The sequence below is a fragment of the Mesoplodon mirus genome (assembly GCF_964341445.2).
Source record: "Mesoplodon mirus genome assembly, chromosome: 13".
In the NCBI taxonomy this organism is placed as follows: Eukaryota; Metazoa; Chordata; class Mammalia; order Artiodactyla; family Ziphiidae; genus Mesoplodon; species Mesoplodon mirus.
In genome coordinates this window covers 26,364,201-26,385,906 of record NC_138989.1, presented here as the reverse complement: position 1 = coordinate 26,385,906, position 21,706 = coordinate 26,364,201, and the positions used below count along the sequence as shown (strand labels likewise).

Here is a 21,706-nt window from a genome sequence, read left to right as displayed (position 1 = left end):
CGGAGCACAGGCTCCGGACGCACAGGCTCAGCGGCCATGGCTCATGGGCCCAGCCGCTCTGTGGCACGTGGGATCTTCCCAGACCGGGGCACGAACCTGTGTCCGCTGCATCGGCAGGCGGACACTCAACCACTGCGCCACCAGGGAAGCCCCGTCTTCCTAATTTGTATTTCTCAGCTCGTGCTCCTGAGGTCACCCAGGGGCTGCTGGTAGGTCAAGCCATGGATTGGCTGACCCAGCTGGCCGTGTGACTGACTACCCCTTCCGCAGAGGCCCTGGGCAAGGCAGCTCTCTCTCTTGAAGGGTCTGTGGGCTCGGCTGGTGCTGTGCTCAGAGGATCTCATGTCCAAGGTTCTCCTGGAGCTTCTGGCCAGCCAGTGCCCCCAGCTCCTCCCCTCTGCCTTCCTCGGGCAGCCTGTTTGTTCCCCTTCAGGCATCTTCACCCAGGGAGCAGCTCCACCCCCACCCCCACCCTGCCCCTATGGTGGAGAGAAGATGCTCAGCCTCGCTGAGCATTTCGGGGAGGCTGGTGGACCTCTCATGCCTCCCCTGGAGCCCGCCAGGTGCGCGGAGGCCAGACCTGCTCAGCCCGGGCTGACCGTGCTCAGTGGCCCACAGGTGAGGACACAGCAACTACAGAGCTTCCTCTGGAACCAGGCAGGGAGGACCCTGCGATTCGGGGAGGAGGACCTGCTCCTCTGACTGGCAGAGGGGCCAGGGTCCTAGGTGGGGAGTCAGGGACCCATTTTTCCACAGAGTTCTTGTGACAAGGATCCTTCAGAGCACATGCTCGGTGCTAATGCCTATCCTCCGAGGCCACCACTGCCACCACCGCCGCCATGTGGGGCCACAACAGCCACTTTGTACATTACTGCCATATCACTTGGCCACAGTTGATTGGCCCTACTGGTGCATCCAATACCCTCTGGCTTCCAGGTCCTGCTGCCCAGTCCTCAAGGGAGAAGGGTGTATGTCCCCACCCCAGCCTCAGAGGCACACATTTAGGCCCTGCGGTGGGAGCAGCCCCTTTGGGCACCACTGGCACATGATGCTAGAGACAGCTCCCCTTAGCTCCTGTTTCAGGCATCTGTTGCCATGTAACAAACCCAAGATTTAAGTGGCTTCAAACAAAATCATCATTTGTAATGATTCTGAGGAGGTTCTACGGGCTCAGCTGCAGTGGTGTAGCCAGAGCGTCTGGGGTGGGAGTGCTGCTTTCGGCTGGGGGCTGGGCTGAGGCTAGGACATCCCTCGTGGCCCCTCCCCTTACATCATCTCTCTCCCCGTTGCCCCTGGCCATTCAAGGGTCTGTCTGGGCAGGGGCTGGCTTCCTAGAGGGAGGAAGCAAGAACCACCAGTGAGTGCTCTGGCAGCCTGTGCTCGGAAGTCCCCAAACAGCACTTCCGTGGCATTCTCGTGGTCAAAGCCAATTACGATGCGTGCCCAGATCCAAGCGGAGCGGGTAGGGACTCCAGGACTTGGGAGAGGAGCAGGTTGTGCTCACAGGGGTGGGAGGCATTATTAGCAGATGTATTTGGAGACTAACACCTCTCCATCCTCCTTGGCTGACTGCACCTTGAGCAGTCCCTGGAACTGAGTTGAGTCAATCACGTCCCCTCTTGAGAATCTGAACCTGGAGACAAACTGTGGTATCCAGGTGGAGGGCCCTGAGCATCTGCCCATGAGGTGTTTGTTCAGGAAAAAGGAACAGCTAGGAGAAGCCATGAGGCTCCAGAGACTCAGGGAGAGCCGTGTTGGCTTCCCAACTCCAGCCCTGGGGTCTCTGCTTCTCTTGGAACCCTTTCTTTGCCTGTCAGGGAGATTACTCGCTGTGTCCTTACCACTGTCTGCTCCCAGTGCAATGGGAAGCTGTTGGCAGCTTTCAGCAGGCACCTGGCATGATCCGATTTATACTTTTTTTTTTAAGTCTTTATTGAATTTGTTACAATATCGCTTCTGTTTTATGTTTTGTTTTTTTAGCCCCAAGGCATGTGGGATCTTAGCTCCCTGACCAGGGATCAAACCTGCACCCCCTGCATTGGAAGGCAAAGTCCTAATCACTGGACCACCAGGAAAGTGCCTTGATTTATGCTTTTTAAGACAGAAATCACTTTCCTGGGTGGAAAATGTCTTGGAGGGGCCCAAGTAGCAGGGAAATCTTCTAGGAGGGGTGGTAGATATCTGAAGGGGAGATGGAGTGGCTTGGATTAGGGTGGTGACGGGGGACGCAGGAGAGATGCTTTCCAATCTGTTTTGGAGTCAGATCCATCAAGACATTCTGGGGCTTCCCTGATGGCGCAGTGGTTGAACGTCTGCCTGCCGATGCAGGGGACACGGGTTCGTGACCCGGTCCGGGAAGATCCCACATGCCACGGAGCGGCTGGGCCCGTGAGCCATGGCCGCTGACCCTGCGCGTCCGGAGCCTGTGCTCCACAACGGGAGAGGCCCCAACAGTGAGAGGCCCGCATACCACAGAAAAAAAGAAAAAAAAAAGATATTCTGGGGTAGATGTGAGGAGTGTGGTAAAGAGAGGAATCAAAGATGAATCCCAGGTTTGGGGCTTGAACAACTTGTAAATGGAGGTGCCGTTCCTGAGACTTGGAAGCCTCGGGGAGGAGCAGTGTGAGGGAGACCAGGGAGTCCTGCTTGGGGCATATGAGGTTCGAGATGCTTGTTGGTGTGTCCAAGAAGACACACCCAGATTGTACTCTAGCCCCCCTGCCCTGGGTCGGCAGCCCCTCAAGGGCGGGGTCTACCAAATCCAGGGCAGACTGTAAGCATTTTTTTAACAGACACACATTTATTTATTTATTTTTGGCTGCATTAGATCTGCATTGCTGCACGTGGGCTTTCTCTAGTTGCGTCGAACAGGGGCTACTCTTTGTTGCGGTGCGCGGGCTTCTCATTGCGGTGGCTTCTCTTGTTGCAGAGCATGGGCTCTAGGTGCACGGCCTTCAGTAGTTGTGGCATGTGGGCTCAGTAATTGTGGCTCGTGGGCTCTAGAGCGCAGGCTCAGCAGTTGTGGTGCACTGGACTGACTTAGTTGCTCCTCAGCATGTGGGATCTTCCCAGATCAGGGCTTGAACCCATGTCGCCTGCGTTGGCAGGCGGATTCTTTTTTTTTTTTTTTTTTTTTTTTTTTTCTTTTTGCGATATGCGGGCCTCTCACTGTTGTGGCCTCTCCCGTTGCGGAGCACAGGCTCCGGATGCGCAGGCCCAGCGGCCATGGCTCACGGGCCCAGCCGCTCCGCGGCATATGGGATCCTCCCAGACCGGGGCACGAACCCGTATCCCCTGCATCGGCAGGCGGACTCTCAACCACTGCGCCACCAGGGAGGCCCCTGCAGGCGGATTCTTAACCACTGTGCCACCAGGGAAGTTACCATAAGCATATTAGACACTCTAAGCACTGAAAAGATCAAGACACCTTGACCCATATAGAATTCAAAATAAAGACAATGTTATACATGAAAACCAGGACTTCCCTGACTGTCCAGTGGTTAAGACTCTGTGCTTCCACTGCCGGGGGCCTGGGTTCTATCCCTGGTTGGGGAACTAAGATCCCACAAGCCCCATGGCCCCAGGGGTGGGGGTAGGGAGACATGAAAACCAAAAAAGAACCCATTGCTGTAATTAAAATGGCTCTACCCTGGATTTTCTGAATGCAAAATTCTGGATGATTTAATTAAACACAAAATTTTCTCCCTGCTTTGCTGGTGCACCAAGTGCACGGGTAGTCAGCCTATTGAGTAACATATCCCAGAGCCGGTTCCTGGGCTGGGCTGAATTGATGGGCCTGGAGTGAAATCAATGTAAGAATATTCCACGAATGAATAAATAAACAGTGGTTTAAGTTTCCCCCCTTATACCGACTGAGCTGACAGCCCTCAGAGAAGGCAGTGAGTCCCAAGCCTGGGACACACAGTCACCCAGGCTTGGTTCCCAGTTGCTTGGTCTCCCAGGGCTCCAGGTTCCCAAGACAGCTCGGGGGCTTTCTGCTGACCACCTGCCACTACCCTCTACATCACAGCTCCCTGCTGCCCTCTGCTGCCCAGTGGCCTAGGGGCCATGAGAAGCCCTGGAAGGGGTCCATGAGTGGCTCAGGGAATTCAGAAACCCCAGGGTCCAGGGACTGAGGTGACTCAATGTCAGAGAGTAGTCAATGACCGAGCGACTGGGGGATTAGTTAATCCCGGGGTCCAGGGACTGAAGGACCAGGTGACTGAGTATCTGAGATGCGTCCACTTGTGACCACATAATCTAGTGGTCGAGCAACCTCAAGACCCTGCAGCTGAGGGCCCAGGGTCCGAGGGAGAGACCATGATTGAGGGCTCGGGGGTCTAGGATCAAGGGGCTTCGTGAACTGGCGAACCGAGTGTCCCGGGACCTGGCGGGCGCTGGAGGAGCGCCCTCGCCTCTGTCCGCACTGCCTCCGCTCGACGCTGCCCCGGCCTTCCCTTGCTACTCATTAGTGAGTCCTCGGAAGCGTGGACCAATCAAAACCCTCCTCGTATCTCCAGTCCCCTCCCAGCCGCCGCTCTGGAAAGCTGCGGGCGGGTCCTTTCCACGCGGACCCAATGGAAGTGCGGGCGGAGCGCCGTGCAGGCTGGCGATTGGCTGCCGTGGCGGGCCCTGTGAGAGCCGGATTGGCCGGCAGCGGAGACGGAAGCGACCAGGGCCCGAGTTGCCGGAGCCCGGCCGGGGCGATGTGGAGCGCGGGCCGCGGCCGAGCTGCCGGTACGGCGCTGCTGGGGCTGCTGCTGGCGATCTCGGTCCCGGGCAGCTGTGCCGTCAAGACCGGCGCGGGGCTCGTGACCTGCGGGTCGGTGCTGAAGCTGCTCAACACGCAGCACCGGGTGCGGTTGCACTCGCACGACATCAAATACGGATCCGGTGCGCGGGCCGGGGCTGGGGTCTGACGGCGGGGTTCTGCGGGCCAGGGGGCTGGGTGTCATCAGGGGCTGGAGTAGTTGGGGGCCGAGGGGCACAGGCCGGCCGTTCGAGGGGGTCTTCGGGATGCCGTTCGGAGCTGCGGGCCAAGGGACTTGGAGTGCGGCCGGAGGCGGGCGGGGGCTGGGGGAGCCGTTGGATCCCAGGGTTGAGGTTGTCCGGGAAAGCTGATGGTGTCCGGGTCGAGGGTCGGAGTTCCCGCGTTGACAGCGACCCCGGGGGTGGGATGTCGCCCCCCAGGCAGCGGCCAGCAGTCGGTGACCGGCGTGGAGGCGTCTGACGACGCCAACAGCTACTGGCGGATCCGCGGCGGCTCCGAGGGCGGATGTCCGCGCGGGTCCCCGGTGCGCTGCGGGCAGGCTGTGCGGCTGACGCACGTGCTCACCGGCAAGAACCTGCACACGCACCACTTCCCGTCGCCGCTGTCCCACAACCAGGTGAGGCCCTGGCGTGTGTGCGAGGGTCCCGGCATCTGCTCGGAGCCCCAGCTTCCTGGGTGAAACGGGAATTACAAGTCAGAAGTGTTTGCCGAGCGCCCCCTCTGGGAATACAGAGGTGACTACGCCAGGGTCCTGCCCCCTGGAGTCCCCAGCCCAGCGGGGACACAGACTGGAAGAGCTGTCCGTCTGGATAGCTCCACTCCTGGGGGCGAGTTGGACACAGGAGGGGGATCCGCATGGCCGTTGGGGTGGGGAATGGGAACCCCGCGGGGAGGAGGAACTGGGGCTGGGCCTGGAAGGATGAGTAGGAGTCCGCCAGGCCGCAGAGAGAAGGGCATCTTTCCAGGCCTGGGGAAGAGCCTGTGAGCAGAGTTCATTGGAACTGGGTGGGAGGTGGTACTGGAACAGAGGGTGCTTTGGGGAGGCTATCAGAAGGAAAGGATGAGATAATAGAACCTTGGCTGTCAGCCTGAAGGGTGGACTTGATGCTGAGTGAGGGTCAGAGGGGTTAGGACAGGAGAAACCCAGAGGAGGAAGGAGGGGGATGTCTTGGATCTGTGGGGGCCACTGGTCACCGTCCAGGCAGATGAGGTGGGGTGTGCGTGTGTTTGAAGAGCTGGTGTTGGGGGGGCCCTTCTGGATGCTGGGGGTGGGGGTGGTGGTGTCCCAGTTTGCAGCTGTGGAAGCTGAGGCTCAGAGAGGTGCAGGGAAGGACCTGGGTGTGAGTGCAGCTGCCAGGCAATTGCCCATGGGGGACTCAGTGTGCCCTTTGTCATGCGTGACCACTGTCCTCCCACACCACCCCCGCCCCCACAGGAGGTGAGCGCCTTTGGGGAGGACGGCGAGGGTGATGACCTGGACCTGTGGACGGTGCGCTGCTCGGGGCAGCACTGGGAGCGGGAGGCCGCTGTGCGCTTCCAGCACGTGGGCACTTCCGTGTTCCTGTCGGTCACCGGCGAGCAGTACGGGAGCCCCATCCGGGGGCAGCTCGAGGTGCACGGCATGCCTAGCGCCAACACCCACAATAGATGGAAGGCCATGGAAGGCATCTTCATCAAGCCCAGCGTGGAGGCCTCTGCAGGCCACGATGAACTCTGAGTGCCGTGGACCTGCGGGTGGAGGGCAGCAGGGTGGGTCATCTGCAGGGCCACTCTTGGGGGGGACTTTGAGTTTGTAGGGGTTCTCAAGTGCCTTTATGATTAAAGAATATTGGCCTGTGGTTGCATTTTGCTGTGAGCCTGGGGGCGACCAGGAGCTGCCAGCTGGCCCAGTTCAGCATCTCTTCCTCAGTGCAAATCCTCTGTCCCACAGATGGCAGCTGAACCCGTCCAAACCTCTCTGATGCTCTTCCGTGCACTCCCAACACTGCCCAGGGCCATCACAGCTCCCTCTCCACCCTCAGATGGTCCAATGGCCCCAGTGACCCCAGTTCCTCAGCCCCTGAGCTTCATGAACCTTCCTGATGAGGGCTGGGGCCTCAGAGAGGTAGCAGGAGCCCAACTCCCTACCAGCTGGGATGGGCACAGGCTCTCCAGCCCCTCATCCCTTGAGGTGCGCCCCCTCCTCCTGGCACCCCTCCACTGGCAGTTGTGACAGTCTGGACACTTGCCTTTGACCAAGCACTGGGTCAGGACTCTGCTCATCTGCTGGAAATTCGCATCGCAGGATCCCTCTCGGTGCAGATGGCACCCCACACACCCAGCTGGCCCAGACGTGTGGCATCTCAGGCCCCACTGTAAACTTCCAAAGTCCGGAGGCCCTAACAAAACTTCAAAAGATATTGCAAGGGAAGATAACCACAGAGAACTGCCAGCTGCAGACATCTGAGAAGGCTTCCTGGAAGAAGAGGCACAATTTGAGCCGGCAAAGCATTGCAATTGAAAGAAAGGAGCAATAAATAGGCGGGCCCTGATAAAGGAAGGTAATAGCTATTTTGCTGGTGCGTGGGTGACCTCTAGAGGTTATGGTGGAGATTACAGTCAGAGAGGCTTGGGAAGCTGCCACTTTCCTGCAGGAGAATGAAAGAGCTGAAGGAGAGGCTGGGGGTGGCAACTGGTTGGAAGGGTCTTGGAGGAGGGTGAGCAGAGCACCTTACTTCTGAGAAATCAAGTGACCTTAGGGGGTGGGAGAAAAGCTCTAGCCAGTTGTGAGACCTGAGGGGAGGAGGGTCATAATTAGGCCCTTTATGCCCCTGTCCCCTCCCCCATGAGGTCCTGCTCTGCTCAAACCTCTTGAGCATCGTCTACAAGTCTCCACTTCTCTCCCATCACTCACCTGACCTGAGACAGGAGTCCAAGCAGATGGTTGGGAAGTGATCCCAGAAAACACTAGGGCAGAAGAGTGGGGCTCAGAGGAGCAGGCAAGGCAGCTGGTGAAGGTTGCATTACTGAGCAAGTCACCCCTGTGAGCAACTAGGGCTTCATCCCACCGGGGAGCGCTGGGCCCCCATGTAGAACATGCATCAAAGTTGTCCCAACCGGGCTTCCCTGGTGGCGCAGTGGTTGAGAGTCCGCCTGCCGATGCAGGGGACACGGGTTTGTGCCCCGGTCTGGGAAGATCCCACATGCCGCGGAGTGGCTGGGACCGTGAGCCATGGCCGCTGAGCCTGCACGTCCGGAGCCTGTGCTCCACAACGGGAGAGGCCACAACAGTGAGAGGCCCGTGTACCGCAAAAAAAAAAAAAAAAAAAAAAAAAAGTCCCAACCACGGGGCAAGAAAGTGGGGGTACTTATCCAACCAGCATATCTTCTCTCATTGGCTGAGGGCTGCTGGGCAGGTGGGAGGATTACTCTGCAGCACTTCCCACTTGCCCTGTATTCTACAGCCAGAATGAAGCCCTCAAGCAGAGCCGAAGGTGCCAGCAGGGAACATCCTTTCGGTAGAGGTGAGTGCTAAGGGGGTGTAGGCGGGGCATCAAAAGTGTGGCCCACAGTGCAAATCTAAGGGGCATTCCTCTGATCCACCCCTGGCCCCTCTGGGCTGTAAGAGCCCACTTCTGCCTCTGCTACCTCCCTACCACCACACATACAAAAGTGAGGAGTGTTAATTAAGAGCAGACTCCAACAGTACACACACAGCATGTAAGAATCCTTGGGAAATCAAGGCCAAAGCTGTGGGAGCAGGTGAGAGGGCTGCAGGCAGAATGCAGTACAAGACCAAAAATTAAAACCGCAGCAGCAGCCGCGCTCTCATTTATTGAAAACTACGTGCCAGGCACTGGGCCAACGATTTACAGAGCATCTCATTTGCTCCTGGCAACAACCCTATGAAGCATAGCACATTCAATTGTCATCTTAATTTTGCAGAGGAGGCAACCGAGGTTGCTAAAGATTCAAACCCAGCTCTGCCTGCGTCCAAAACATTTGCTCTCAGCCACTGGACTGAGAGAATAAAAGAGGAGGGGGCCCAGATGCACAGCAGCCTAAGCACCACCCGCTCCAACACACACTTCAGCTCTATGAGGGCCAGGCGGGCGGTGTACATCCTTCCGGGTCATCAGCCCGCGGAAGCATTTAATGAATGCTTATCCACAGTCACGCAGGGACCCAAGCGACGCCCCCTTCCCCGTGCCTCCCACAGATCCACAAGCCTCCAGGGGCTCCAAGACCGGGTCCCGCAGGCCAGGCCCACCCTTGGGCTTCAGACAAATCTCATTTGGGTCAAGTCGGGCGATGCGGTGGGATTGGGTGGGGAGGTGGCTACCTCAGCCAGGAAGTCCACCGCAGCCGAACATGCCATCCGAGAGGCACAGGGAGCAATTTCAGTTTGCAAAACGGGGCAGGCAGCGGTCGAGTTGGTGCAGGCTTGACCGCGGGTCCGGACATTTTCCTCCAGTCGTAGCCCCCTCCCCAGCGGGCTTGGCCGCGCGGCCGGCGCCCCCCACTGGGCTTCCAAGAGCGCTCGCCCGCGCGGCCAGAAAACTCACCGAGACTAGAGCTGCGAAAAGGCGGGCAAAGTTCCCTTTGATAAGTTATGAATGGGGAGAAAGTGTTTGTAGAACTCATTGTTAAAACCGCGGAGCCTCAGCCTCTGCCCGCGCCGGGCCAATCCGGGCCCGCAGGCTATTTTGAAATCGCTCCGGCCTCAGCCAATGGGCGTGCAGAAGGCGAAGCCCCCGCCGGCGCCGGCCAATGAGCGCGGCGCTATGCTAAGGAGCCGGGAGCTGGGCCGCCGCCTGTCAGCGAGTTAAAGATGGAGCCGGCGGCGGGAGGGCGCCACGAGGTGCGGAGTGGTCCTGGGGGGCAGCGCGGGCTGACGGCCGCCGGGACCTCTCCCCGCAACCTCCCGAGTCCTGCCCCGGCCCGGGGCTGAAAGGGAGTCCCGCCGCGTGAGTAACTGGGTCCGAGGTGGGGGCGCGGGCAGGGCGGCCCTACCCAGCGGGCGGTGTGGAGGGGCGCAGCCCAGACCCCGGGCGCCCCCTCCGGGCAGGTGACCCTAGAGGGACGGGAAGCCCCCCATTCCTCTTCTTCGCTCTGGGCCGCCGGGCAGGGAATCTGTTGGGACAGAATGCGGAGCCCAACTTGGGGGCCAGGAGCCACGGGCCAAGGATGGGGGCCTGAGTCGGCAGGGGCGCGTCGGCCCGGAGTGGGACCACTCTTCTTCTGCCGGAGCCTCAGGCCGCGGGAGGGCGCAGGGTCGTCGGGCTATATCCACTCCCGCCCCAGGCGCGAGTGGGTTTCGGACCGCGTTGGAGCGCGGGCCCCTCTCCTTTGTGTGTGCGCCCTTTCCCGGGCGCGCTCCCGCTTAGGGTGTGGAGCTGCCCCTCAGTCTGGGGTCGCAACCCCACGGCAATCTGGAGGGTGCTGGGGAGGGTCCGGCCCCTCTGGGGTCCTGAGGACTCCGAGGACCGCAGACCCGCTGAAATCCCCTCCCCGCCCTGCTGTCTAGGAATGGGCCCCTAGCCCCACCCACCCACGGTTGAGCTTCCCGCTCTGCGTGTATTGGGGGTGGTGGGGCTCCCCGCTGCTGGCCGCAGGTGCTCTGACGAGGTTGCACTACTGTGCTTTGAGGAGCAGTGCAATGATATTGTCAAAGCATCTGGGACCAGCCTTGGGGACCCTTTCCCCCACACTGCCACTTTCCCTCCCCAGGCCTGGCCCCTGGACCTGCAGGCCCTCCCCTCCCCCTTGCCCAGCTCCGATCCCTTCTCCATGGAAACTTGAGATCCTGGCCAGGCCTGGGCCTCTGGGGTCAGAGGGCACCCTTTCCCCAGGCAGAGGCCCCGCCCCAGGCCCCTGTGGGCCTGCATTCCAGGTCTCAGATCCCCACCTACCACTGGGAGAGGCACTGGCAGGCCTGCCTGACACTCTTTCCCTGTTGCACTACTGTGGGCCACTGGGAAGCAGTGCAATGATGAAAGGGCATCAGTCAGGCCCAGCCCACCACCCACAGTGCCTGGGGGCTGGGGGGGAGTCTTGCTGCCTCACTCCACTAACCAGCAGTAAAGCGCAGGTGTGGAGCTGGTCTGGACTCTCCATCGGAGGATCAGGTGAGGGCAGAGCCGGGGGGTCCTCCGCCAACCTGTCCATCTGGATCATGGCTAGGCAGGGGGAAGGGGCAGAGGCCTCCGACTCAGAAAAGCTATGGTTTGAAGAGGATCTTTACAACCAGCTCCCAGGTAAGCCTGTGGACTTGAGGTTTGGTCAGGGCCCTGTGGAGAAAGAGGCCCATTGCTTTGCACGGAGGGTCTGCCCAGGCCTGGCTCAGAGCCAGCTCAACAACCTTGACTATGTGGAGGTGCCCTGGGCCCAGCCCTCCTGGAAGGCCTGGGGAGGGCCAAGCTCTGGAGAGAATGTTCTCCTGGGTTCTCAGCAGGAGCAGCACTAGCTGGGTGGACAGTGGACTCGGGATACAAAGCCTGCAGCTCACGTCCTCCAACCATGCCCACTTGTTCTCTTACAGGGACATGTGCTGCCCTGAGCCTGCAGGAGAGACTGTGAGGTGCCTGGCATGCCCACCCTCACAGCTGGAATCGGGAGGAGTGGAGCCCAACGGCCAAGAAGCCTGGCCCCAGGCGTGCTTGCAGGGTCACCTCCAGCATCAGGACCAGACACAAAAGATTTTGATGTGCCCAGTGACAGCCACTCAAGCCTGTCTCCTTGAGAGGAGGCTCAGGTCTCCGGATGGGCATTTGGGAGTACCCCTCACCAATGGTTGAGCACAGAGGGACCCTGGCTTCACCCCCACCCTGGGCGTAGAAGCCCTAGCATCCCGGGGAGGATGAGGGGAAATGACACATGCTCCTCTGTCTCCTAGACCTGACCCCTTGGGGTTCCTCCATCCCAAGTTCACCTGACTTAGGCCCATGGCTGGAGGTGGCCACCTCTTGCTCTCGTGCAGATTCTGTACCCATTGGCCAAAGACCCCCATGCAGCTATCTCCTGCCCTTGCTGGGAGAGGCTTGTGAACTCAGGGCTCTGCTCAAATGTCCCCTCCTCTGGGAAGCCTTCCCTGGGCTCCAAGACATCCGATGTTCCTCCACCAGAGCATGTTAGATCACATTTTTCTCCCTGTGGCTGAAGCCCTCTTTAAATGGGGAGCCCCTGAAGGCAGGGAGCATGTAGTTTTTTCTTTCTTGGCAGCGCCTGGCACAATACACTTTAAAAATCCAAATAAACAGAAAAAGTGTAAAGTATTATAAGCATAACATGATGGGGGTGTTAATCAGGGATCTGCCTGACCTCTCAGAGGATGCTTGTCCTGTTTTTAAAAAGGCACCTACTATGTATTTTAAAGTCAAATCTGATTTTGTAAGTCATATGGACCCCGCCTCACATCGGGGGCCACCTGCCTGGGGCAGGTGGCAGAATGGTGGCAGAGATTTGGATGCAGGTGTATCTGAGTCTGCCTGCACCCGTAGGCGAGATGCACAGGCCAGACCTTCTCCCTCCTTGGTTGTGTCCATCTTGATCTGTGACATCAAAGCAAGAGGAAGTGAATGCTACCTCCTGTGTTGGGGAGAGCTGGAGCTGGCCGTTTGGTGGTAGGAAGTGAAAAAATCTCAGGTGCACTCCACGGATCACAGGGCTGATGGAGAGGGGGGTGGGTTAGGAGGGGACCTGAACTAAGCAGTCCAGGACGCACCCCCTCAGCGGCTGGGGTGGATGGTGGGGTCGGCCACTGACCAAGTAGGAGAGGGAAAAGAAAAGCAGATTTCAGGGTGGGAGGGAAGAAGCTGCGTGCCAATCCGGATGTGCTGAGCGTGAGATGCCCAGGAAACGTCCCCTGGGGACACTTAGATGTGGGTCTGTAACTCAAGGGACTTGGGGTTAGTTAAGTCAGTTCTAGGTTGGGACTAAGAAGTGGGTAAGATGTCCAAGAAGGTATGGTAAAGACAGGACCCTCATGAGGAGAGGAGACAGGATAGAAGCGGGAGAGGAAGTCAGAGGAGCGTGAAAAGTCCGGGGCTAGAGGAGTTGGGGGCAGAAAGAACTCCTGCGGCCTTGTCTACAGACGGTGAGGAGGAGGGGAGCAGCCAGGATGGGAGGTACTGGAGTCCGGCCAGGGGCCGAGCGCCTTAAAGAAGTTGTGAGAGTTGACGTGGCCACGGGCGGGACCCCGGGGTGTGGGCCTCCGCCAGGGGTACCTGCGTCCCACCGGCCGCCCCGTCGAAGCGTGACGGCGCATGCGCAGAGCGGCCGGCATTGTCACGTGCGGCCGTCTCGCGCGGATTGGCCCGCGGTCTCCCGAGACTGGCCAGAGTTGTCGGTGCGGCGGCGCGCGCGGAGAGAGCCTGCGTAGGCGTGGCGGAAGGGGGACAAAGGTGCGTCCCCGGGCCTGGCCTTCTGGGGCCGACCCCTCCTCTCCCTGACCTGGGCGGGTGGGGTGGGCGCGCCCGGATCCCGGTGGCCCCGCCTGGATGGTGACCCGAGCTCTGGCCCTCGGGGGGTCTCCCTCCTCCCCTCCTGGGGCCGGTGGAGTGGGCCGTCCCCGACGGCCGCTCCGCCCCCAGGCAGCCAGGCAGCCAGGCAGCCCGGCAGCCGAAGCCCTCGAGAATGGAGGTTCTGGACGAGTTCGACAGCGAGTTCCCCCAGAGTGTGACCTTCTGCCAGCTCATCTCCGAGGAGGACTTCGAGAGGCAGGTGGCGACCTACACTGAGCGCGCGCTGCGCCTCCCCTTCCGCAGCCTCGACCGCAACCCGGCTCTGGCCGAGAAGGTGGTGCGCAAGGGCAAGCAGGCGGAGTGCGAGCGGCGCGGGCTCCTGTCCTTCCTCTGGGTGCGGGCCCGGGGGGGCGGGACCCCGGGGTTCCGAGGTGGGGGCGGGGGCGCCGGTGTCCGCCCTGCTTGAGCTGCTGGGAGGGGTCTTTCAGGAGGCGGCCCTGGCCAGGCGGCTCACGCGTCCGGCTTCCTCCTCCCTGCCTCTCCCGCTGTCGTCGCAGGCCAAGGTCTCGTGTGCCGTCCAGGGGGAGCTGAACTGTTGCAACAGCATGGGCGCCCTGGAGATGCACCAGCGCCTGGAGCAGCTCAAGAAGCGCATCCACCGCGTGTACTTATACTCCCAGGGTGAGGCTCCATCCGCGCTGGGCTCAAGCAGCCTGGCTGACCTGACTCACAGCTCCCCGGTGGTCCACAGAAGGCTGTCTACGCTCGGTCTGTCAATCAGGATCCGGCGAGGTCTGCACACTGTTTGGGTGGGAGGCAAATTCGTGTACACTCCGGGCCCCGCGAGAGTGAAATGAGAGGCGGCCTCATTAGTGGCCACACAGGGTGGCAGGTGGGGATTTTGTCCTCGTCTTTTGAAGTTCCTTTTGACGCAGGATGCCCTCACCTTTCCCCGATGCTATGGACTAAAGAACTGTGTTGTTCTTTGGGGGATCCACTCGATGGGTTTGTATCTGTTGTCTGGGTCCGCTGGTGTGTTTGCTCTTCCCCCTCTGCCTGTTTCTTGGGTAGTCGTTCTAAAGCCTTGATGAGGTTTGGATTTGGTCCTTGGGAGTGTCTGTGTTCAGGGATGGATGGTGGTGTTGGGCTTCTTTGTCTCGCCTCACATTGGGGGGCCCAGCTCACCTGGGGGGGGGTCCCACGGCACCGTTCATCCAACAGCTGGACCCACAGCATGTGTAGCTCTTACCGCGGCCTCCCAAGATGTTGGTGTGGTGTTATTTATCCCTGTTTTACAGAAGACGAAATGGAGGCCCACGGAGGTTGTCCGGCATGTGTAGGCCACACAGGTGTGGTGGAGCTGGACTGAGACTCAGGGGAGGCGCTCAGCCTCCAGCCAGTGCTCCCTGGCAGTGCTTATCTCACTCTAGATGAGCCGTCTGAGAGGCTGCAGGAGGGGCTTGTTAACTCCTACTTTGCTGGTGGGACCCAGCTTTGAACAGTAGAAAGACCCAGGCTCATTAGAACAGGAGAGAGGAGGTGCAGGCCCTAGGTTCCTCCCCAAGCCCACCTCTGCAAGAATTCCTCCCCGTGCACCCTTTGCACACCCCCAGGATGACCCGGGGCTGCGCGTAGTCGGTGGGCTCACTGTCTGGGGACTGGACACCCCACTGGGGTGCTGGCAGACTCCAGGGCTTTGGGCCATGCCTGGGAGGGTGGGTGGCAGGCCAACCTGTTCGGGCCAAGCCCAGCCCTCCTTGGCGGTGACACTCCATCACTTACTGTGAAATTCTGCCCTGGAAGGCAGACAGCCCGGCGTGGCCCCTGCCTGGGCCTTGTATAGTTCGGGCTTCCCGCTCCACTCGTAAGATAGAGACAAAAGTACTGTTTCCCTGTGGGGTGGTTTTGGGGCCAGTGAGGTGGCGCGTGTTCGTGCCCGTCAGTAGTGATGCCCTTTGTGGGCCTGCCTCCCTCCTTGTTGGAGGGCCTGTGTTTGGCGCCCCCCCAACCTGTTTGGGCCCTGGGGTAGGTGCTCACCGACACCTTCTGTCCCAGATGCCAAGAAGAAGAGAAGCAAGCCAAAACCGAAAACCAGAACCCATCCTCTTGCGGGACCGGTCGACCTTCCCGTGTCTGCCACCAACCCTGCTGCCACTGCCTGCCACCACCATGGCCTCCATGGTGGCCCCATCAACCTCTGTCTACACCCTGCCCAGGGTCTTTGGCCCCTTCCCTCCGCTGCCCAGCACGTCGGTCAGTGGCCCTGGGAGGGGCAGCCTCTAACCCCCTGCTCAGAAGCACCCCAGCGATGCCCGGTCCCACAGCAGTGGTTCCCAGAACTTTCTCTGCAGGCAGCAGTAGATAGATGAAAGGGGGCTGCTCTGCTCGCAGAGTTGGGCTGGGGGAGGCACAGGGCTCCGCCTGCCTGGCCTCAGTGAACTTGGCGCAATTCCGGGACTCCCAGGGGACGCCTGAAGCCTGCCTCTCCCCGTGTGTGTCATTCTCCAGGCTGCCCTGTAAGTACCTCTGCAGTGCCCTTCCGACTCACCTACCCTTCCTGACTCCCGCTTATCTGTCACCTGTCCCCCAGGCGGGGCTGGGATCTCCTCTGTTGGCTCCCAGCCCCCACGCCGGGCCCCATCCCCCTAATACCAAGCTCCAGGTGGCACCGAGGATGAGCCTGGTGTGTTTGCTGATTGACTGGAAGGCACATCGTTCTCATAGTTCTTGGAGAAGGTGTTTCTCTTCACGATGAGGATCCCACCCTTGTCCTAAAGTTTCTTTTGTTTGCTGCAGATGGAGCAATTGGAAGTTTCGAGGTCTGAAGCAAAATTGAACTGGACCGGCCTGTCATCGAACCCGAAGAGGTGGGAGGATTTATCCCGGGCCCGAGGCAAATGAGACGGGAGGGTTTGGGAGAGCCTGCTTTGTGCTAGCTGGGCTGTGATTCCCTCCCCTCTCTTAGTGGATCCATCCTGCAATCCTGAGTGGTCCTTCCTCTCCTGGTCCCAGGGAGGAGTCGGGGCTCAGAGGTCTGCCTGAGTACGGAGCCCCCGTGCCCCCGAGGCTGGGGAGGCACCCCCCACCCTGGAGGAGCCCAGAGCTGAGTGTGTCCCCCGCCCCGCCCTGTCTTGCAGCCACGTAGTCGATCTGACCCCCTTGGTCTTCAATCCTGGAGGCTTCCACTTCTCGTACTTGGCCAGGAACAATGCACACAAGCTCCACTGCCCTGGCTTCCCCTGGTAAGTGTGCCCCCGAACCATCTGGCCTCTGAGCAGCCTGCATGAGGGCTGGAAGGATATTCAGTGTGATGGTCACTCCCACTTCCAGGAGGGACCCTAATGTCGTCAGGGGTGCTGGAAGGTTGCTCCCCCTTCCTAGTGTTTGTGCTGGTGGGAAACCAGAAACAAACAGCCCAGAGGCCAATAGAAGGGAACGATTCAATCAGCTGTGGGCAGCCCCGTGCTTTATCTACATGCGTGTTTTGCAAAGCAGGGATTTACTGAATATGGGTTTTTTATTACCGTTTTTGTCAAGTATTTCCCATGTCATTGAGTGTTTAGTGCTTCATTGCATCAGATGACTTTTTTTTTTAAACAGCTTTATTGAGGTATTATTCACATGGTATAATTCGCCCATTTAACATATACAATTCCTGGGACTTCCCTGGCAGTCCAGTGGTTAGGACTCTGTGCTTCCACTGCAGGGGGCCCAGGTTCCATCCCTGATTGGGGAACTAAGATCCCACAAGCTGCAAGGTGTGGCCAAAAACGATTAAATAAATAAATAAACACACAATTCTATGGTCTTTGGTATATTCACAGTTACGAATGCATCACCACAATTAATTTTAGCACACTTTCCTCACCCGAGAAACCCATAGCCCTCACTCTTCCACTCGCCCCTCTTCAGCACTTTCTGTCTCTATAGATTTGCTTGTTCTGGACGTTTGCTATAAATGGTATCATAAGATATGTGGTCTTTGTATCTGGCTCCTTTCAGTTGGTTAATGTTTTTGTGGTTCATCCATGTTGTAGCAGCACTCATTCTTTTTAAAATTTTCAAATAGATTTCATTTTTTAGAGTAGTTTAGGGTTTACAGTAAAACTGAGCTGAAAGTACAGAGAGTTCCATATCCCTCTGCCCTCCCCCCACAGCCTCCCCCCGCGATCAACATCCGCCAGAGAGTGGAACCTTTAATACAAACTATGACCTACATTGACGTGTCATTATGTAAAGTCCATGGTTCACATTAGGGTCACTCCTGGTGATGTACATCTTATGGTTTTGGACAAATGTATAATGACATGTGTCCACTGTTACAGTGTTGTATGGAATAGTTTCCCTGCCCCGAAAGTCCTCTGCCTGTTCGGCCCTCCCTCTCCCTCAGCCCTAGGCAACCACTAACCTACTTTCTGTCGCTATAGGTTTGTCAGTTCTGGACATTTTATGTAAATGGAACCATACCATAAATTGGTCTTTTGTGACTGGCTTTTCTCAGTTAGCATAACATTTGCAAAGTTCACCCATGTTGTAGCATGTGTCAGTACTGCATTTCTTCTTCTTTTTAAATTTAATTAATTTATTTTTGGCTGCATTGGGTATTTGTTGCTGCTCGTAGGCTTTCTCTAGTTGCGGTGAGCGGGGGCTACTCTTCGTTGTGGTGCATGGCCTTCTCATTGCGGTGGATTCTCTTGTTGCAGAGCACAGGCTCTAGGCATGCAGGCTCAGTAGTTGTGGTTCGCGGGCTCTAGAGTGCAGGCTCAGTAGTTTTGGCGCGTGGGCTTACTTGCTCCGCGGCATGTGGGATCTTCCCGGACCAGGGATCGAACCCATGTCCCCTGCACTGGCAGGCGGATTCTTAACCACTGCGCCACCAGGGAAGTCCTCGATGGTCTCCTTTAAAGTACAAAAATGAAGGCTTAGTCCTGTCGAAAGGCAATCTGTCAAAACATATCAGGAGCCATGCCAGTTCTCAAATTCTTCAGTCTAGTATTTTTCATCCTGGAACCTGGCCCCAAGGAGAGGATTGAGGGAAAGAAAAAACGATCGTGTATAAAAATGTTTATGGCAGCGTCAGTTAGAAAGAGCGAGACTGGAAACAGCTCAAATGTGCATTCACATAATTATGGAATACTATGCAGAAATTAAAATGTTTGGCGTGATGACACACGAATGTATAGATAGACCCATGAGTTGTGTCTAAGTGGAAGCATGAGGCTCTCAGGTGGAAGGAGGCGGCGTGAAGAGGCGTGAAGGTGACTGACTGCCGGTGACAGAGCAGGGGGTGGCCAGTGGTGAGGTGACAAAGCCAAGCTTAGCAGTAAAGCATTGAGCACCGTCAGGGCCTCGAGAACAGCAGGGCCACAGTGGGGGCCAGGTCACCACAGGTCTTTGGTATATTCACAGTATGAACGCATCACCACAATTAATTTTAGCACACTTTCCTCACCCCAGAAAGATCTGTCAAGAGATCTGGCTTTTTCTAGGCATGGTTTAATAAAGTTATGATTCAGGGCTTCCCTGGTGGCGCAGTGGTTGAGAGTCTGCCTGCCGATGCAGGGGACACGGGTTCGTGCCCCGGTTCGGGAAGATCCCACATGCCGCAGAGCGGCTAGGCCTGTGAGCCATGGCCGCTGAGCCTGCGCATCTGGAGCCTGTGCTCCGCAACGGGAGAGGCCACAACAGTGAGAGGCCCGCGTACAGCAAAAAAAATAAATAAATAAAATAAATAAAATAAAGTTATGATTCAGTCGGACAATGCCATTTTAAAATCTTGCCTTTGGCACTTAACATTAAAGCCCTGGGGAGCTGTCCACTTCTTTTTTTTTTTTTTTTTTTTTTGCTGTACGCGGGCCTCTCACTGTTGTGGCCTCTCCCGTTGCGGAGCACAGGCTCCGGATGCGCAGGCCCAGCGGCCATGGCTCACGGGCCCAGCCGCTCCGCGGCATATGGGATCCTCCCAGACCGGGGCACGAACCCGTGTCCCCTGCATCGGCAGGCGGACTCTCAACCACTGCGCCACCAGGGAGGCCCTGTCCACTTCTTGACAGCCTTTTGAACGCCAGCTTCCTTGGCCGTGTGACAGACGTCCAGCATGTGCGGTACCCTCACTCAGCGTGTGTGTGTGCATGCGTGTGTGTCTATGTATGTGGTGGATGGGCATAAATATGTTATCTCCCGCTTCCAGAGAAAACGGGTGAAGGTCAGCATGCCCTTCTTGCACCTGCTGCTTCTGGGGGTTTTGTTTGTTTGGTTTTGGTTTCTTGTTTGTTTGTTTGTTTTGGCCCTGCTGCGCGGCTTGTGGGATCTTAGTTCCCTGACCAGGGATTGAGCCTGGGCCCTTGGCAGTGAGATGCGGGGTCCTAACCACTGGACCTCCAGGGAATTCCCTGGCATCACTATCTTCATGTGCTAAGCTGTCGCTGAATCTCAAGATGAATTTCCAGAAGTGAAATTACAAGGGAAAGGGTAGGAACAGTTTTCAAAAGCACTACCATTTTTCAGATTCTAAAACAGGATCTAGTTACTGTAGACAGTTTGAAAACTACCCAAAAAAGACACCAATCACTCTCACTCCCAAGGTCAGAAATAACCACTGTTGGCACATATCCCTGTTTCGCTGTAGGTGTTCCCCATGGACATGAGTGTATGTGCACAGGTAGTAGTTTGTTACATAGTCAGGAGCGTCCTGTGAGCAGCTTTGCAGCCAGTTCTGGAACATGTTGCTTCCCTGTCATTAAAAATACCTAGAAATTCACCAGTAATCATAGATGCAAAATACCCACCCCATTGTGTGGACGGAGCATCATTTACTCAACTACCCTTGCTTGTTGAAGTATTTCATTAATGGGGACAATTTTTAGCCTCCTGTTATGTATTGCTTTCTAAGTGAGCTGTGCTATCTTGGCACTATCCCCCGAAATGGATTATTTTAAATTGTTTTCTAAAAGTTTACAAAAGCGTAACATACTCTGTGGAAAAAAGGTCACAATATAGAAATGAATACATGAAATATGAGTCCCAATACATTGGTTAATTTTTTTTAATCAAATCAGGATTGTACTGCACGTACCTCTCAGCAACTTGTTCTTTCCATTACTGTACCATTGGGGTGTCTTTACTTGCTGGGATGTACAGACCAACTTTGTTCCTTAAATAGCTGTGGAATAGTCCACTGCATGCCTGTACCATGTTTTTTTTAGCTGTTTTCTGATGGACGTTTGGATTGTCTCCAGGTTTACACAATCACAAACATTGCTGCAATGAACAGCCTTGAGCAAACATCCATGGGAGGGATTTCCAGCAGCAGTAATGTATCGAGAGGCATCCCACAGCCTGGGTTTTGTCGTGTGTTCCACTGATGGCCCTGTGTGCCGTGTCCCCCTCATGGACCCATGTCTTTTGTGTTTCCTGAACAGGCCCTCAGCCTGTAGTGGTTCTGCCAGCACCGAGGAGATGCTATCCCCATCTGTGAAGGCCTCCATCTTCACCCCACCTGTCCTGCTCAAGTTCCAGCCTGTGCCCAGACGCAAAGATGACTCAGAGAATGACTCTGGCAGCACAGAGTCCACGCCCTACCAGAGGGACCCATAACCTCTTCTGTACAGACCACGGCAGGAGAATGAATAAAGTTCCCCTGGTGGTGCCTTCCTCGAGCCACGCTCCCCAGGGGCTGTGCAGTCCCACGGGCTCTCTGCAACCCCAAGAGGTGGTCAGGGTAGTGCAAGCCTGAGGCTCTTTGGCCTGAGACTGCACACAGTAGGTGGTCAGGTCAGTGAAGTCCCCTCACTTGCACCTAACCTGGGAACTCAGTCCTGTGCACTTTGAAAGAGTGATGAGTGCAGGGAGTGTGCTGTCCCTCCCTGCAGTGACTCTGTGGCCCCTTTGGGGCCTCACTTGACCCCACTGAGTCGCAAGACTACCAGTTTTTGCTACACCCGGCTCCTAAACACAAGGCTTATCTGGGTGCAAGTTTAGAAACAATGGTCTGTTCCCTCCTGGGAGGAAAATGAGCTGGCGTGTCAGTTTCTAATTTGGTGCCCCCCTAGAGTTTCAAAGAGTTTCAAAGACACTGACTCTGATTACCTCGCACGCTGACCTTAGAATCAAACCTGCATGTGAGACATGAGTCCTCACAAAGTGCCCAATGATGCTGGCCATTAGCAGATGTCGGTTGAGCCCTGTGGATGCCCTGTACCTTGCTTGCGACTGGAGATAATAGACCAAGCAGTTGGGGTCCTGGCCCTTAAGGAGCTTATGTCCCATCCATGTGTGTGTGGTAAGCCAGTACATAGATAAATTAGTACAGGATTACAAATTGTGATAAGCCCTTGTGGGAGCTGAGATCGAGATGTATGGGGTGACTGGGTGGACAGTGGTACCTTGAGGAGAGTGGACACTAGGGGTAGAAGGGGGTGGAGAATTATGCTTTTACCAGACATGTTAAATTTGAGCTCAGTCGGTACCCAGGTAGAGGTCAGGAGTCAGAAGT

General features: G+C 57.1%; 1 protein-coding gene and 1 pseudogene across 2 annotated transcripts; both read left to right on the top strand.

The window, feature by feature from the left end:
* The first annotated feature begins 4,648 nt into the window (after nt 1-4,648).
* On the top strand, nt 4,649-6,609 carry SDF2L1 (stromal cell derived factor 2 like 1). Its single transcript, XM_082641198.1, has 3 exons — nt 4,649-4,893; nt 5,191-5,387; nt 6,207-6,609. Exons 1-3 carry the CDS (start codon nt 4,707-4,709, stop codon nt 6,486-6,488), a joined length of 666 nt encoding a protein of 221 aa, XP_082497324.1. The 5' UTR covers nt 4,649-4,706; the 3' UTR covers nt 6,489-6,609.
* Nucleotides 6,610-9,584: 2,975 nt separating this feature from the next.
* LOC309814593 lies at nt 9,585-20,862 on the top strand (annotated as a pseudogene). The gene is made up of 9 exons (XR_014296202.1): nt 9,585-9,717; nt 11,292-13,152; nt 13,350-13,549; nt 13,770-13,893; nt 15,268-15,484; nt 15,652-15,728; nt 16,009-16,079; nt 16,350-16,454; nt 20,634-20,862. The product of XR_014296202.1 is annotated as an uncharacterized misc_RNA (transcript).
* The last annotated feature ends 844 nt before the right edge of the window (nt 20,863-21,706 follow it).

Coding starts and splice junctions, on each gene's coding strand:
- SDF2L1 (XM_082641198.1), top strand. CDS start 4,707: ATGTGGAGCGCGGGCCGCGGCCGAGCTGCCGGTACGGCGCTGCTGGGG. Junction 4,894..5,190: donor CGACATCAAATACGGATCCG/GTGCGCGGGCCG, acceptor GTCGCCCCCCAG/GCAGCGGCCAGCAGTCGGTG. Junction 5,388..6,206: donor CGCCGCTGTCCCACAACCAG/GTGAGGCCCTGG, acceptor CCGCCCCCACAG/GAGGTGAGCGCCTTTGGGGA.